The sequence below is a fragment of the Lepidochelys kempii genome, chromosome 13 (genome assembly GCF_965140265.1).
Source record: "Lepidochelys kempii isolate rLepKem1 chromosome 13, rLepKem1.hap2, whole genome shotgun sequence".
Taxonomy (NCBI): domain Eukaryota; kingdom Metazoa; phylum Chordata; order Testudines; family Cheloniidae; genus Lepidochelys; species Lepidochelys kempii.
The window spans coordinates 16,905,824-16,919,967 of NC_133268.1; the positions used below are offsets into that span (position 1 = coordinate 16,905,824).

At 41.6% G+C, this 14,144-nt stretch overlaps 1 protein-coding gene across 4 annotated transcripts in view; it reads left to right on the forward strand.

The window, feature by feature from the left end:
* The window catches only part of PTGIS (prostaglandin I2 synthase), a 39,865-nt gene extending 25,965 nt beyond the window's left edge, over positions 1-13,900 (forward strand). For all 4 annotated transcript variants that reach the window (XM_073309465.1, XM_073309467.1, XM_073309464.1 and 1 more), the window contains exons 7-10: positions 2,277-2,445; positions 4,574-4,755; positions 11,175-11,326; positions 12,216-13,900. In XM_073309465.1, the coding sequence (XP_073165566.1) occupies positions 2,277-2,445; positions 4,574-4,755; positions 11,175-11,326; positions 12,216-12,360 (648 nt within the window). In that variant the 3' untranslated portion in view covers positions 12,361-13,900. The remainder of the gene's footprint in view (positions 1-2,276; positions 2,446-4,573; positions 4,756-11,174; positions 11,327-12,215) is intronic.
* The last annotated feature ends 244 nt before the right edge of the window (positions 13,901-14,144 follow it).

A 14,144-nucleotide genomic window follows, 5' to 3' on the forward strand; every position in this document is an offset into this window, starting at 1 on the left:
ATGTACTGTGTATGCACTCCCTATTGACAGCGATGCTACTGTGCTTTTCACTTAATTGTCACAATTGTTTTAAAAACAAGAATGAATATATAAAGTGCAGGCCCATCAAGTATTTCTCTTTGCTGGTTTGACATGGGGGTATATTTCCTCTTGCACTCTGGAACAGCTATGTCACTCTAGCTGAGCTCTCACTTAAGTGGCTTTTATGATGATGATGATGATTTGTGTTAGGGGGCTTATTCCTTCACCCACTTACTTCCCTGGTCCTTCTCACATGAACAGAGAGCAACAATACCCGAAGTCCAAAGGTGCAAACAATCCGATGTTTATTGGGGTGAACTTCCAGCAAGCATGATTCCAGTTTCCTTCCTTAGTATCCTCCTTCCCAGCTCTGACACCACAGAGCCTTACACCTGTGTCCCTGTTCCGATTTCTGCCCTTAGCCAAGCATGATTCCAACATCCTTACTCCCATTCCCTGTTCCCATTTCCCCCTTTAGCAAAACATGATTCCAATTTTCTTACCCCCATTCCCTGTTCCCATCTCACACACCCACATGCCCACCCCCACCCACACCCCGTCACTTCCTCATTGACTACAGATTATATAGTAAAACTTGAGTTCTGCGTAGCTATACCTTAACCAATCATTTTCCTGAAATTTAACTAACCAATCCTAACATATTGTAACATGATTATGTAACCAATTATATCCCACCACCTCAATTAGTTTACACCCAGCAAAATTAATTATACAGCAGACAGGAACAATCACAGAACCAGACAGAGATTATACAGACAAACAACAGCAAAGTGGGAACTATAATGACGAAACAATACAGAAGTGAGGATTTCACATCCCAGCTATTGATAAGTGAGTTCTTGCCAGACAGGATGCTATCAAACTAAGTTTCCTTTTACATTTTCTAGGCACTTCCCTTTCTCTGGAGGTGATAGGAATACAATCCTGTCCTGATAGTGCCTAACAGCCCAATAGCACCTTATTTCAATGTGACTAGTTTGGAATGTGAGGATGTGACCGTTCGCTTCCCAGCTTATGGCTGCCTCTGCTGCTTAGCCAAAGGCCTTAGCCTAAGAACAGGGCCTCAGACTGTCACAGTAAGAGAAGGCCCTTACACCAGCAGACAGTGATTTTGATTCTTTCTTTCACTATCACTAGCCAAGTGATAAGAATACACCTAAATTCTTAGAGTATAGGCCTTTACAGACAGGCCTGAATATCTATATCCTAACAATTTGTATTGTGATAACGTGTAGGGACCCCGGTCAAGGACCGAACGCCAGTGTACTAGGTGCTGTATAAACACGGAACACAAAGACAGCCTCTGCCCTGAGGCTCTTACAATCTACACATATGAATCAAAATTAGAGAGGCAAAGTGGGTGAGCTAATATCTTTTATTGGACAAACTTCTGTTGGTGGGAGAGACAAGTTTTTAAGCTTATGCAGAGCTCTTCTTCAGGTCCTCGGATAGATTTATACACAGTATAATTTATTGAGAGATGCTGACTGCAGATGAAATGGAACCAAGCCCACTAAAATAGGGTTATGTGGGACTTAATTGGTGCATAAGCTTTGTGTAGGCTCTCTGAAATCACTCTCTATGTATATTACATCCCGCTCACGACAATGCAATAGGTGGGACATAATCCCTATGATAGATTTCCCCTCACCGGATGCAAAGGGGAGTGAGAGTATTTATCTCATGGGCATATAAGTACTTTTCTATACAGTAGCTGAAACACTGATAGTTAAATCCTTGCCTATTATAGTCTTTGTAAAATTCTCCTGTTGTCTTCAGAGAATCTTATTAAAATGAATTCAGGTTTCCTACAGTGGGTTACATTTTATGCCTTCATTGGCTGCTGCCGCCATACACTAGGCCGCCTCGCTGACTGCAGGATGCTTGACCCAGCAAATTCTGCTGTCCTCTTTTTTTAATGGCAGAATTGTGAGATCTTTCGCATTTCTGAGGCAGCCATTTTGTTCTGGGATACTCTCATTAATAATGTACAAGAGCTTGAAAGATACTTATCATCCTTTAAAATCAGTCCTTCAAGAATTGTTTTATATTAATTTTCAAGTGTTGCCAACAATTCCTTTCACTTATTGACGGAAAAGATTTTGCTTGTAATGAAAATTGAATTGACATTGACTTGTGTTTTTCTTTTGTGATGTAATGGAAGTTCTGTTTGTTCCAATTCATCTGCTCACAATTTTGATAACTCTAATTCCTTCTGGGGGTTTTATTTTTAGGGTAATGCAGGTCCGGCAGTTTTTTGGCTTCTCCTGTTTCTTCTAAAGCATCCTGCAGCCATGGCAGCAGTTCAAGGTGAAGTAGAAAAAATAATTAGAAACAGAGGACAAACAATGAAACAGATGCAAGGCATTAGCCAAGAGATGCTGGACAGCACTCCTGTTTTTGGTTAGTACATATCTTTTGGGGACATCCGTGTACCATTTGACTTAAATTATCTTTGGTAACTTAGGAAATTTTCAAGGAGTTTAGGCCGAAATTGTAGGCCCAAAATGTGCATGCAATCATGGCCCTAATTTGCACATGCAGTTAATGTGCTTGCTCATGCAAATCAGAGAAAATCTGCATACAGCTATGTCTAGCTGTTGTAGAAGAAATCCCAAGTAAATGAATGTCAAAATGTGGGCATGCAACTGGTGTTCTCACTTTCCTTTCATAATTGTGCCCCTTAAAGATTTAAAAACCTGGCCTACAGCCTGCTAGGTACTATTCAAGGTTTTACAAGTGTTAATTAACTAGTCTGATGTTAACTGCAAAGTAAAAAGGTTTAATTATACACCATTCTTCAGTGACAAAGCTAGACATAATATTTAAGCCATAGAAGCTGGTTCTTAAACAGCGTTTGGGAAATGTAAATCTTATTTTCTCCATACTTTGGGGAACACCTCTTCGCCTTAGTTAAATTTTGTATTATCTAGCATGTGCATTGCTCGCCTCTTTTCTGTTTTTCTATTCCGTAAAATGCATCTACATGGTACATTCAGATCTTTAACCCGCTCTCTGCATAGTGAGAGCAAGTAATGCTGTTGTGAGCAGTCAACCCAGTTTTAATACTGCACTGAACAGATTTAGTGAGAACTTCTTTCACAAAGTGTTATTAGGAGGTGGGAGTCACTGTGTTAATATATGAAGCATAATCTTTTACACTGGGTTAATGACATGAAATAGTGGTTGCAATGAGAAGTAATCTGAATCTATTTTAATACTCAATCATGGTTTTGATGAAAGCAGAACATTCTTAGTTGAGCTGAGAAGGAAACAATTTTCCTGAATTTTCAAGATTTTGAAAGATTTTCCTGTCCTGAATTGGGGCAAAAAGTTGAAATCTTGAAAATTTCCACAAACACAAAATCCAATAAGTTTTTTAATTGGATCAATTGAACTGTTGCATTTTTAAGATTTTAAAACACTTCATTTTGATTTTGGCCTTCTTTGTTTTTTTTTTTTTTACATATTTTTACTATAAATTAACTTAAATTTCTAAACAAAAAATCATTTTGTACTGAAGAAACAAGACTTTTCATTTTAAAAATGGTAAAACAAGGCAGTTTGACAATTTCAAAATATTTTTTTCAAAAAACTTTCAAAACAGAAAATTTGTTCAATTTCAACAAAATCAGGATTTTCCAATAAATAAATTATTTTGTGAAAAATTTCTGACAGCTCTAATTCTTAGTATTAATAACAAAGACACAAGGTGGGTGAGGTGATATCTTTTATTGGACCAGTTTCTGTTGGTGAGAGGGACAAGCTTTCGAGCCACACACACAGCTCTTCTTCTGGTCTGAGAAAGGAACTCCCAGCATCACAGCAAAATGCAAGGTGGAACAGATTGTTTGGCATAACTAGTTAGCACATATTGTAAGGGACCATTCAAGGTAGATTGTCCCGTTAACCCCTCTGCAATCATAGGACAAAAAGAGGGGGGTTAGTGGATTACAGATTGTTGAAATAAGCCATAAATCCAATGTCTCTGTTCTGTCCATGATTTTTGGTGTCTAGCAGAGTAATGTTAACGGGTGGCTCTACCTTGAATTTGTATAGGCTGAGCAACCTATATAGTCAACCATGGATTTTAAATGACAGAGGGATTTCTCCTTGGGTTTGACCATATATATGTTAACTGCACGAGCCACTCTGTAATCAGAAAGCTGCACACATTATTCAGTAACAAAGCAGTTAGCTCCTGAGTGACTGAGATGCAGGAAATAGTTGGATTCACATTTTTTACAGGAGAATTGCAGAGAAAGTCCTTGAAGACACGGTTAGTATTTCTGTGGTCTCTCCTTTATGTCTAGTTCAGTTTCCAAGGAAGGCAGGAGATATAAACCCTCTAAGTCTAAGGTATATCTGCCATTTGGTAGTATATTATGTGGTAGAACTTCATTAAGCAATTTATTTTTTGCAGGTATGCAATTCCATTCCTTATGCATAAATGTAAAGCAAGCAGCCTGCAGTGAGCTCACTCTTGTTTGTTGGATGCAGTAATTCTCTCTTCGCTTTTCCGCTTGTGCAGACAGTGTATTGAATGAAACACTACGTTTGACAGCAGCCCCTTTTATCAGCAGAGAAGTACTTGCAGACATGAATCTGAGACTGGCAGATGGCAGGAAGTTCAGCCTGAGAAAAGAAGACAGGCTCTGTCTTTTCCCATATTTAAGCCCACAGATGGACTCCGAAATCTATGAGGAGCCAGAGGTAACTTGGTGTCATTCTGAATCTTAATTCTTGTGACAATATTCTGTGCTGCTCCCTCTCAGTGTCCCAGCTTTAGTGGTTTATCTAAAACAATTGAGTTGAGCATATAATACAGTAGGCTGCATTATTGAACCTGAATTTGGCATCTCTAACATGCCAGTTTGAATAGATATCCTTTTAGGTTAACGAAATTCTAAAAATAAGAACTAGATTTTCAGAGCTTAAGCAACATTTGTGTGCCTAATTTGCATGCACACCCACTGTGATATGCTGGTTTAGTGAACTTGATCAAGCTTCCCCCTCGTGGCTGGACCAAGCAAAGAGTCTACTACCTTTTGACAGCTAGCGAGGTTGCTCTTTTAGCTGAAGAAGTGGGCTCTTGTGCATCTGGTGTCTCGGGTTTGGTGCTCACATTGACTGGGGCCAACTAGTACACAGGCAAATGAGGCAACAGCATGTGAGAGGGACCAATTCTGGTCATTTGTGCATGCAGTTACCTGAGCTGTGCATGCAATTCTGCACCTGAACTCTGGAAATGTGGCCTGAAATGGCTCGTATTTCAATATCCTGGACTTTACTTTGCCCTGATTTGAAATTAAACTTCAGAAAACTTCAACTGATTCATTTAAGGTTGCCACAATCCAGTATTTGAGGGCTGGATCTCAGTGCAGTTCCTATGGTTGTTTGGGTACTGGTTGCATACTCGTCTACTGGAAGCTGTCCTCTCCCCTTTCTGGAAAGCTGGATTGCTTATCCTTCTCATCTGTAGTTTGTGCCATCAAATGCTTGTGAAGTACTTGAGTCCCTTTAAAATTGAATGTACAGTATTGTACATTGGAACTACTATGAGCAGAAAGGGCTGCATTATTTGTAACTCTGTTATATGTAACAAGATCTAGAGAACAGTTTTAATATAATCCCATTACATAGAAATGCACAGAGGGATCTCTTTCCCTGTAATCTGTGGGATGCAAAGTGGTCCTCATAGTGGTTAGCACTGCATGGGAGAGGGAAAGGGCTCTTCTACAGTTCAATCTCAGTAATTACTACAGGTTATATGGACCATTTCCCATTCCAGTCCTCCTGTCCCTATACAGCTAACCCCAAACCTTCCCTGCAGAATGTGTAGAGATTGGATATACCACAAAGGAATATTAGCACAGTCCTGACATTCACGTTTTGGGCGATGCCCCAGAGGGGCTTCTGATTTCTTCAGAAACTGCTAGCACTGTAGCTACTGCTGGCTATTTTCTCTCCCATTTGGGTGAATCCTGTTCAGTGCTTTCCAGGGTGGGCGAATGACTTCCCCCTCCCATAACAACCACCTGCTGCTTTAGTGACAGGTTGCAAAGGATCCGATGGCTGCTGTTCCGATTGTATCACTTCATGCTCTGACCGTCACTTTCATCTTGAAAATCTGTCGCTCAGTTACTCTGGGTTGAGTGGCAGAGTAGTTGAATATCAGAATCACTGTTCCAATATTAATACTAGAACACCTGTTATTATTATTTACTTATTGTTTTGGCAGGCATCACCAGGTGGTGCTGTAACACATAGTCTTCCAAAGTGTGTTTTTGAGTTTGTGAGCAATGGTATTGTTAGCTTAGGGGTATGTGAGGTTTTCTGTAAAGTCAGCCTGGGGAGAGGATACTTTGCGAGCAGCAGGAGCGATTGCTCTCAGCCTTGGGCTCTGATTAGAGTTAAGTCTTGAAGCAGAGTTGCTTCCTGTAAACCAGGACTGAGAGTCCTGGAGGAAGGGATTGCCCTGCATGCTGTTTGGATGATCTCATTTCAGGACTGGTGTATATGTGTAAATAAAGCACATTACACTTAGAGCTTGCCAGACTCTGTGTGACTAGACTTCTCTACTGGGAAGCTGACCTAGAAGGTCCTGGACATCTGCTGCGACTCAGCAGAGCGGGGACGCTGGTGTTGGAAGAAGGGGTAGCACTATGTGTAGCATGCCCAGCGTGTCAGGCACTTTTGAGAGCTGCATACCAAGAATTCAGCAGGAACTAAAGGCAAGACTCTGGTCGATTGGGTGACGAGTCCCATTAACTTACAACTGTAAGTTGGAGACTTGGACATATGATGCAGTTTCTACAGCACAAAATGTAGTTAGAAGCCAAACTTTCAGCAGGGATGGTAGCCAACATCTGAATGTGGGCAGCACAACTGTGATGTTTCTTTAAGGTGTCTTGTAGTGCTTTATAGGTATTCTTTTGAAGAACAGTGTGACTTTTCAATGCTCAGGTGGGATTTGGCCTGACACCCCTAGAGATTCAGATACTGTGGAGATGAAGACCATAAAAGTACACAGCTAGGTATAGAGACCAAAGTTCTCTCTCCTTTTGGCCAAGAAGAACAGGTCCACATGGGCCACAGCGGTGCTGACTTCTCCTACCATGCTGTAAGAGTGCCTGGTTTGTGTGTATGGTAGAGCGACCTGCTCCCAAATCCTGCAGCTGAATCACACGTAAGGGTTCCAGTGAACTAAATCTGTCTCCCTAGAGGCAGGTCCTATAGCTTAGAGTTGAGGTACATCAATAGGGCAGGGGGGGACAACTTGCACCATCGTTGCATGTGCAGCTCCTGTTTTGTGGATAAACTCAGGACTTCAGTCTCCAGGGTTGTCAATTCATCACTTTCCACCAGCACTGAATTCAGGCTGTTGGTGGATTTTTGTCTATGCCCATTAATCTGGGGGAATTTATAGCTCCCTTTTTCTCCTAGCGTGAAATGTGTTTCTCCATTTATGATGCTGAGACACTTCCCAGGCTACAAAAATGTTTTTCTTCCTTTATACTTGTCAAGGACACGACCAGGACGTGGGCAGTTGGGCCTAATGGACAGAGCCCTAGGGGTAGCCAGGCCCGGAGGTTAGAATGGAGCTGAACTGGAGTCAAGATTCGGGACCACAGAATACATGAGGCTATAATTGAGAACAGAGCTGAGGGTCAGGGCCATGGATTGGAATCTGAATGCCAGAACCAATGGGTGAGCCAGAGATTTGGTCAGAAAGCAGAGCTGGGGTGTCAAGGATGGAGAAGGGTATGGGTTGAAGTGGGCACAGGGGCAGGCAGAGAGGTAGCAAGTGCAGGAGGCAGGACCAAGCCAGCTGTGGGTAGGGAAGATGTTGAGCAGTCAGCGAGCGCTGGCTGTTGCTGGATTAAATAGTAGCTAGCTCCACCCCTCCACCAAGCAGGAAGTGAAGTCAATCAGGCAGCCCCCATTAGGATCCCTGTGGCCAGTGTGTTGCTAGGAGACTGCCCCTGCTGCAGCTGGCTCCCTGTCAATATTTGATCAGTCTTTAAATACCTACACGGGAAAGAGATTTCTGACCGCAAACAGCTCTTTAATCGAGCAGAAAAAGGCATAATTAGATGAAGCATAGCAAGATCTTGCTGAAGACCTAAGGGTATGATGGATCCTCCATCATTCAAAGTCTTTAAAAATCCACACTGGACATTTTGCTGAAAGACATGCTATAGCTCACCCACAAGCTATGGGCACAGATCTTCTGCTGGTGTAAATTAACAGAGCTCTATTAGCTTTACTGCAGCTCTGACAATTTACAGCTGAGGGTCTGCCTCATGGGCCCTATGCAAGAATTACTGGGGGGAAAAGTGTCCTGTGGCCTGTGTTATGCAGGACATCTTCATAGATTATCATAATGGCCCCTTCTGGCCTGGAAATCTAGGAATCAGTGTTTGCTGGGATTATATAATACTCCTGCCGAAGAACGTGCCAGAGAAAACATTTAACAGGTTGAGATGCTAACCAAGAGTACTGCAAGGGAAAACTGAACCAAAAAGAGCTGTGACTGACTCTACCATTGGCTATCATAGCGAGAGGGGGCAACAAAGCTTGGAGGAGTGAAACAGCCCGGACCAACCTAGCTTACTTAGTGCTGCAAACACTTCATCCAATGAAGTGAGCTGTAGCTCACAAAAGCTTATGCTCAGATAAATTGGTTAGTCTCTAAGGTGCCACAAGTACTCCTTTTTTTTTTTGCGGATACAGACTAACATGGCTGCTACTCTGAAACTTTTGTAGTAGAGACACAGCTCCTGTAATTGCTGGAAAATGAAGTGGGAGAAAGGTGTGATGCCAGATGCATTGCTGCACACTGTGAAAGCCTAGAGACCAAACATGTGAAAGGATCATAGCATGTAATGGTGCCCCCGTCACCCTTTCAGGTGTCAGTGCATTGATTCTACAGGACAATGCCTGACTCCAGCTGGATAACTCATCTAGGCTGGGTCCTGTCAGCTCCCTAGTGCTTCTTCTTGTGGACTAATATTTTCCCATTTGAGCTCCCAGAACGTGGCCTCAGAATATTGGTGCTGCGTCTGCAGATACAAGGAGGCCAAGACTAGTGCTGCTTCATAGACTGGCCTTGTTAGGGGCGTAAGCAGCGGTCACCTGCAACTATTTTCCGGCTGAAGTGCACTTACCTCCAAGATACGCCTGAACCCTGCTGGCTGCCCAAGTGAAAGATATGAGCTGATGCCACAGTCCAGAACGCAGCCCTGCCATGGAGCCAGAGTGAAAAATGCCATTCCTGTTGCTTGAGTGTCCTTAGGAATCTCACAGAATAGTTCAGCAGCCAAGTACATACACCAGAGAGGTATTATGTCCAGTACAGTTTGTTTGCTTGCTCTTTGGATAGTTAGCACTAATTAAACTTCCCATGTGCAACTAAATGAATAACTTAGGAACCTATACCTGAAATAGGCTCCCTGGAATCCCAGGTTTGATTCCCAGCAGGGCTGCCTCAAGCCCTTCATTCTGCAGAGGTAGATATGTATTAGTAGGCACATCAATGTAGGCAAGTATCACCATCGCCATGTTACAAATGGTGAAAGGAGACAGAGCAAGGTCAAATGACTTGCCTGAGTTCACATAGTCAGTCACTGGCAGAACCCACATCTCCTGATTTCTGGTTTGGTGCCATCAACACTGGACCAAACTGCCTCTCCTAATGATTTTCGGAATTTGTCAACACAAGTGCACAAATTTAACATACTCAGGCTATTCCGTACTCCTCTACCCTTCAGTGTATTTGTTAGTCAGGGCCAATTCCCACAGCCTTTATTCAGGGGAAACTCCGTTTTAAAGAAATAAGTTTTGGTCCACATAAGCAATGCTAGGACAGTCAGCTGGTGCCCTAATAGGTGAGAAAGACCAGCCGCAATGGTGGATTTTCCTGCTAGTTGATTATAGGCCCTTTAACCATTATATTAGAATAGGTGAAAAAGCAGAATTCCGAGCGGGAATGATAGACCAGTGAACTAAGTGTTTGCATTACCTTGCATGACTAAAGGATTCAGCATATGAGTCACCGAGCTGAAAATACGCAGCATGGCAAGGGTTAAAGCAGGACAGATGTTTGCATGATTTCAAAGGTGAGCATCGGGGAATGATTGGGTTTGTTTCCAGCTGGATGAGATCATTGAAGACTCTCCATTTCAAAGCTGTTTGCCAGTATGGAAGAAACTCTTGATTGTGTCTGTTATGGTGGATCATCATACATCTGTGGCTCAGGGTCTCCACATATGCCAGCATGAGCCTTTGTACCTTGTCGCTTTAGGGAGAGAAACTCAGGCCCTTTCCAAGCCTCATTTTGTGCCATCCCCAGTGGAGTTTGGCACTGCAGGATTGGCGGACTCACATTCGGAAGGTAGAGGCTCCCCCAGCTCCCTAGACAGTCAGCAATGATTCTTTTTCACATTAAGTACTCCTTTTCTTTATCCAAGTTACAGTTGAAGATAAAGAATGTATAACTTATTTAAGAGAGAAAATAGATTTAAAAATGAAGAAAACCATTTCTTCCTATGCTCATAAATACCCAATGGCTGCATACTGCACTACTGCAGGGCAGAGAACACACTTTTTGAAGGTCAGAGGTTGAGGTAATCTCCCATCTCAGAACCCATGCTTGTGTGCTTTGCTCTGCTCTCTCTCTCCCAGTCCATACCAGAGTTCCTTGGAAAAGTAGTGTCTTCTCATGTCCCTAAAATCTAGTTAGGTCTCCCTAGATAGGGAAGTCCATATCCATGTTTTCCCCAGCACACTGCTCTTTTGACCTATATTCTCCAGTCTTCACTTGGAAAGCATGGAATCAAAGGACTGGAAGGGACCTCAAGAGGTCATCTAGTCCAGTCCCCTGCACTCATGGCAGGATTAAGTATTATCTAGACCATCCCTTACAGATGTTTCATCATAGGCTCCCCTACTTCTTAGAATGTCTTCCAATCAGTGTATAGAAAGCCTCTAATGTTCTCTCTACAACAGCATTTCAGGTGATACCAGAATACAAATATACAGCAAGTGATTGTCTCTGTGTTCAGAGATAGCCATCTGCTCCCGTGGGACAGAGAATAACTGGGTGAGAGAAATGCGTTCTTATTTTTCAGAAATTTAAATACGACAGATTCCTCAATGCAGACAAAACAGAGAAAAGGGATTTCTATAAAGGAGGGGAAAGGCTCAAGTATTACAACATGCCGTGGGGAGCAGGAATTAACACATGTATTGGGAAGTTCCATGCAGTCAATAGCATCAAACAGTAAGTAAATACAGAGAGTCTATGAAACTTAGTTATTCTGGCCATTTGTCATTTTAATATCCAGGATAAGAACCCTCTTGTTCTATAAAACTTGGACTTCCGTTTAAAAAAAAATAGCAAAACAAATAATATTTATCTAATGCCTCCGGCATCTACTTTGTATAAATACAGGTTGAGACCATTTGTAAATTCTGTATCTACTCTTCAGTAACCCATATAAACTCTTCTGGAAAACCATATTTATTTATTTTTTAAATAAGTATTTTTTTAACACCATAGATCACAAAATCTCCAAATGATTTGTGAATTAGTTATTTATGCTGCATAGTATATACTGTGGTGGTAGAGAGGAAATGCTCCCAGGCCTTTCAGTCTACTGTAACTTCATACATATACTGCATACACAAAACTACATCAAAAGAACATGAAGGTTGTAAAGTCAAAGTTATATTAAGGATGCAAAACTTAGGAAAGTCCAGAATTAAGTTTTCGGATGCAACCTGCATTGGGCCCCATTAGGATGCATGCATTAGGATACAATCTTTAATGATATGATCACACAGTATTTTGTCAATAGCACTCCCTCACTTTGTACAATGTATTTTTCCCTCATGTCATTCTTGGAAATGGCTAAACCATTTTTTTCTGAAATTTTCCAAAATAATTCAGCTGGTGGCAGGCACCTGGCATGGAAAAGTCCAATCTGAATGGGTAACGATTGGCAAAGTCGTAAGCAACTGAAAACTGGGTGTTAATAATAGGAAGTATCAGGCAACCTTAACTACAGTCAGAACTACCAGTTCCCTCTATATTTGCCTTCTAAGCATAGAGAAACTAGTAGATTGTCAATATCATATACTTTACTGACCTGGTCATTTTATCATTTTAGGTTTGTTTTCATCTTGTTAACCAATTTTGACTTGGAACTGAAAGATCCTGAAGCAAGAATCCCAGGGTATGACAAGGGAAGATATGGCTTCGGAATGTTACAGCCGAAGAATGACATCATGATTCGATATAAACTAAAAGATTAGTAAAATAGCAATGGCTTCCCTTCCATCATCCAACTGGTCTCCTCTGTGTTCCTCTGGTTTTTCTGAGAACTGTCATCGAACTGGTTCTAGATCCAAGTAGTATATTTTGGCTTTATTAATTAATCCATTGGGCTGGGGTAATGGTAGCAGTTAGAAAGAACATTAAAAAAAAAGTCACCATTATGTTGGCTTTGTACCTGCTAGACTACAGCTTTAATGCTAACTGACTCTAGTTAATAGGGGAGCTTCAACACACCATACAGTCATTTTTAGTAACTAACCACTAGATAAAGTCAAAGTGAACTTTACATCGTGGAAGCACATTTCAAGGGAGAATATAGCTGTCATAAGCTATTGTGTGTAACTCTCAACCAATTTTGCACATTCATGGAATTTCTTGCAAATCTTTGGGTACAACTAAATATATCTAGCAAAGTCATGACACAGAAAGCTGAGTGTTTATTTCTGAGTAGCTGGGCCATGGCATCCATACAGAGGGTTGGTCTTCCTGCACACTAGCATGAGAGAGAACTTTGGAAAGGAAGATACACTTGAGTGAGTCAGCATCATTAAGCATAAGGTGTCTTAGTGGCACTATCTGACCATTTTGACTGCTGAAGGTAAGGGGCCATTCCAGATCATAGGTTTACAGCCCAGATTATGGGCTGCCCAGACAAACTGCACACAGCACAGGTAGGTAGGAGGGGTGTGTGGTGCAAGAGAGAGTGTTGGAAAGTGACATAATGTTCACCATTTGCATTCTCCTGATCTTGGAGCTGTTGAATGCAGGCTGGTCCCCTTTGGGCTGCTCTAATTTATGGAAGATGTTGATGGCTCCAAAGAGCTGCTGCCCTGTGCCCCCTTTCTTCCAGCCATGCCAACTGCATTGGTAGCAGGGAGAGGCAACAAGGAGGAGAGTTGACATAGAAGCCTCAGCACTGACTCAATGCCACTGAAGGATTCCCATTGTATGAGGCTGACCCTTCTGTCTGTTTATGCTTCGTTTGTGTCCAGAATCCTCTGACAGTGCAGTGCAAAGCCATTGCATCTGTTCCTGGGATCATTTCTGAACAAGAGCAGCTTGATTTGCACATGTTCTCCTCTCAATTTATTTTTGTAAAGAAAATATTTTGGAATCCTTTATTTTTTAATTCAATTTCCAATGGAAAATCATTAATCTATTTTTAACTACAAATATCTGGAAATCATTCACCTAGTGCTGGGTGCTTTTAGAGAGACATAAGCAGGTCTATCCCATTTAAAGTCTATGAACTGAGAAATGTTATGCTGTTTCGTTTATTTTAGCAGAAAGAAGATATATGCATACACATCTACCCAAGAATCGCCCCCTCCACACACCCACATGCATATTCATGTAAATAAAGTTATTCTTTTAGTTAGACAAAAAGCTACATTAAAAGAATGGTAAGGTTGCAAAATCAGACACAAAGTTTGGAAATGCTAGAATGAAAGTTATCTGTGCAACTTTAACTCAGCCCCCTTGTGCATATGCATTTAAATAAAATATATACTGACATGATCAGATATTTTTATATTCAGTTTTCATGGGCAATACCATCCTGACAGCCACAAGTCAGCCATATGCAGGAAAGAGCTGATAACATTTGACACTGTGGCACTGTAAGAACCAACCCTTTTACCTCAAAACTTTGAGAGTGAAGTTTTAACAAAACTTTGTTTTCATTACAGGAGGCAGCACTTTTCTTTATGGTCCTGAAAGCAATATACAGCCTAAAAATCTTGCTATTACAATAGAGGTTTCT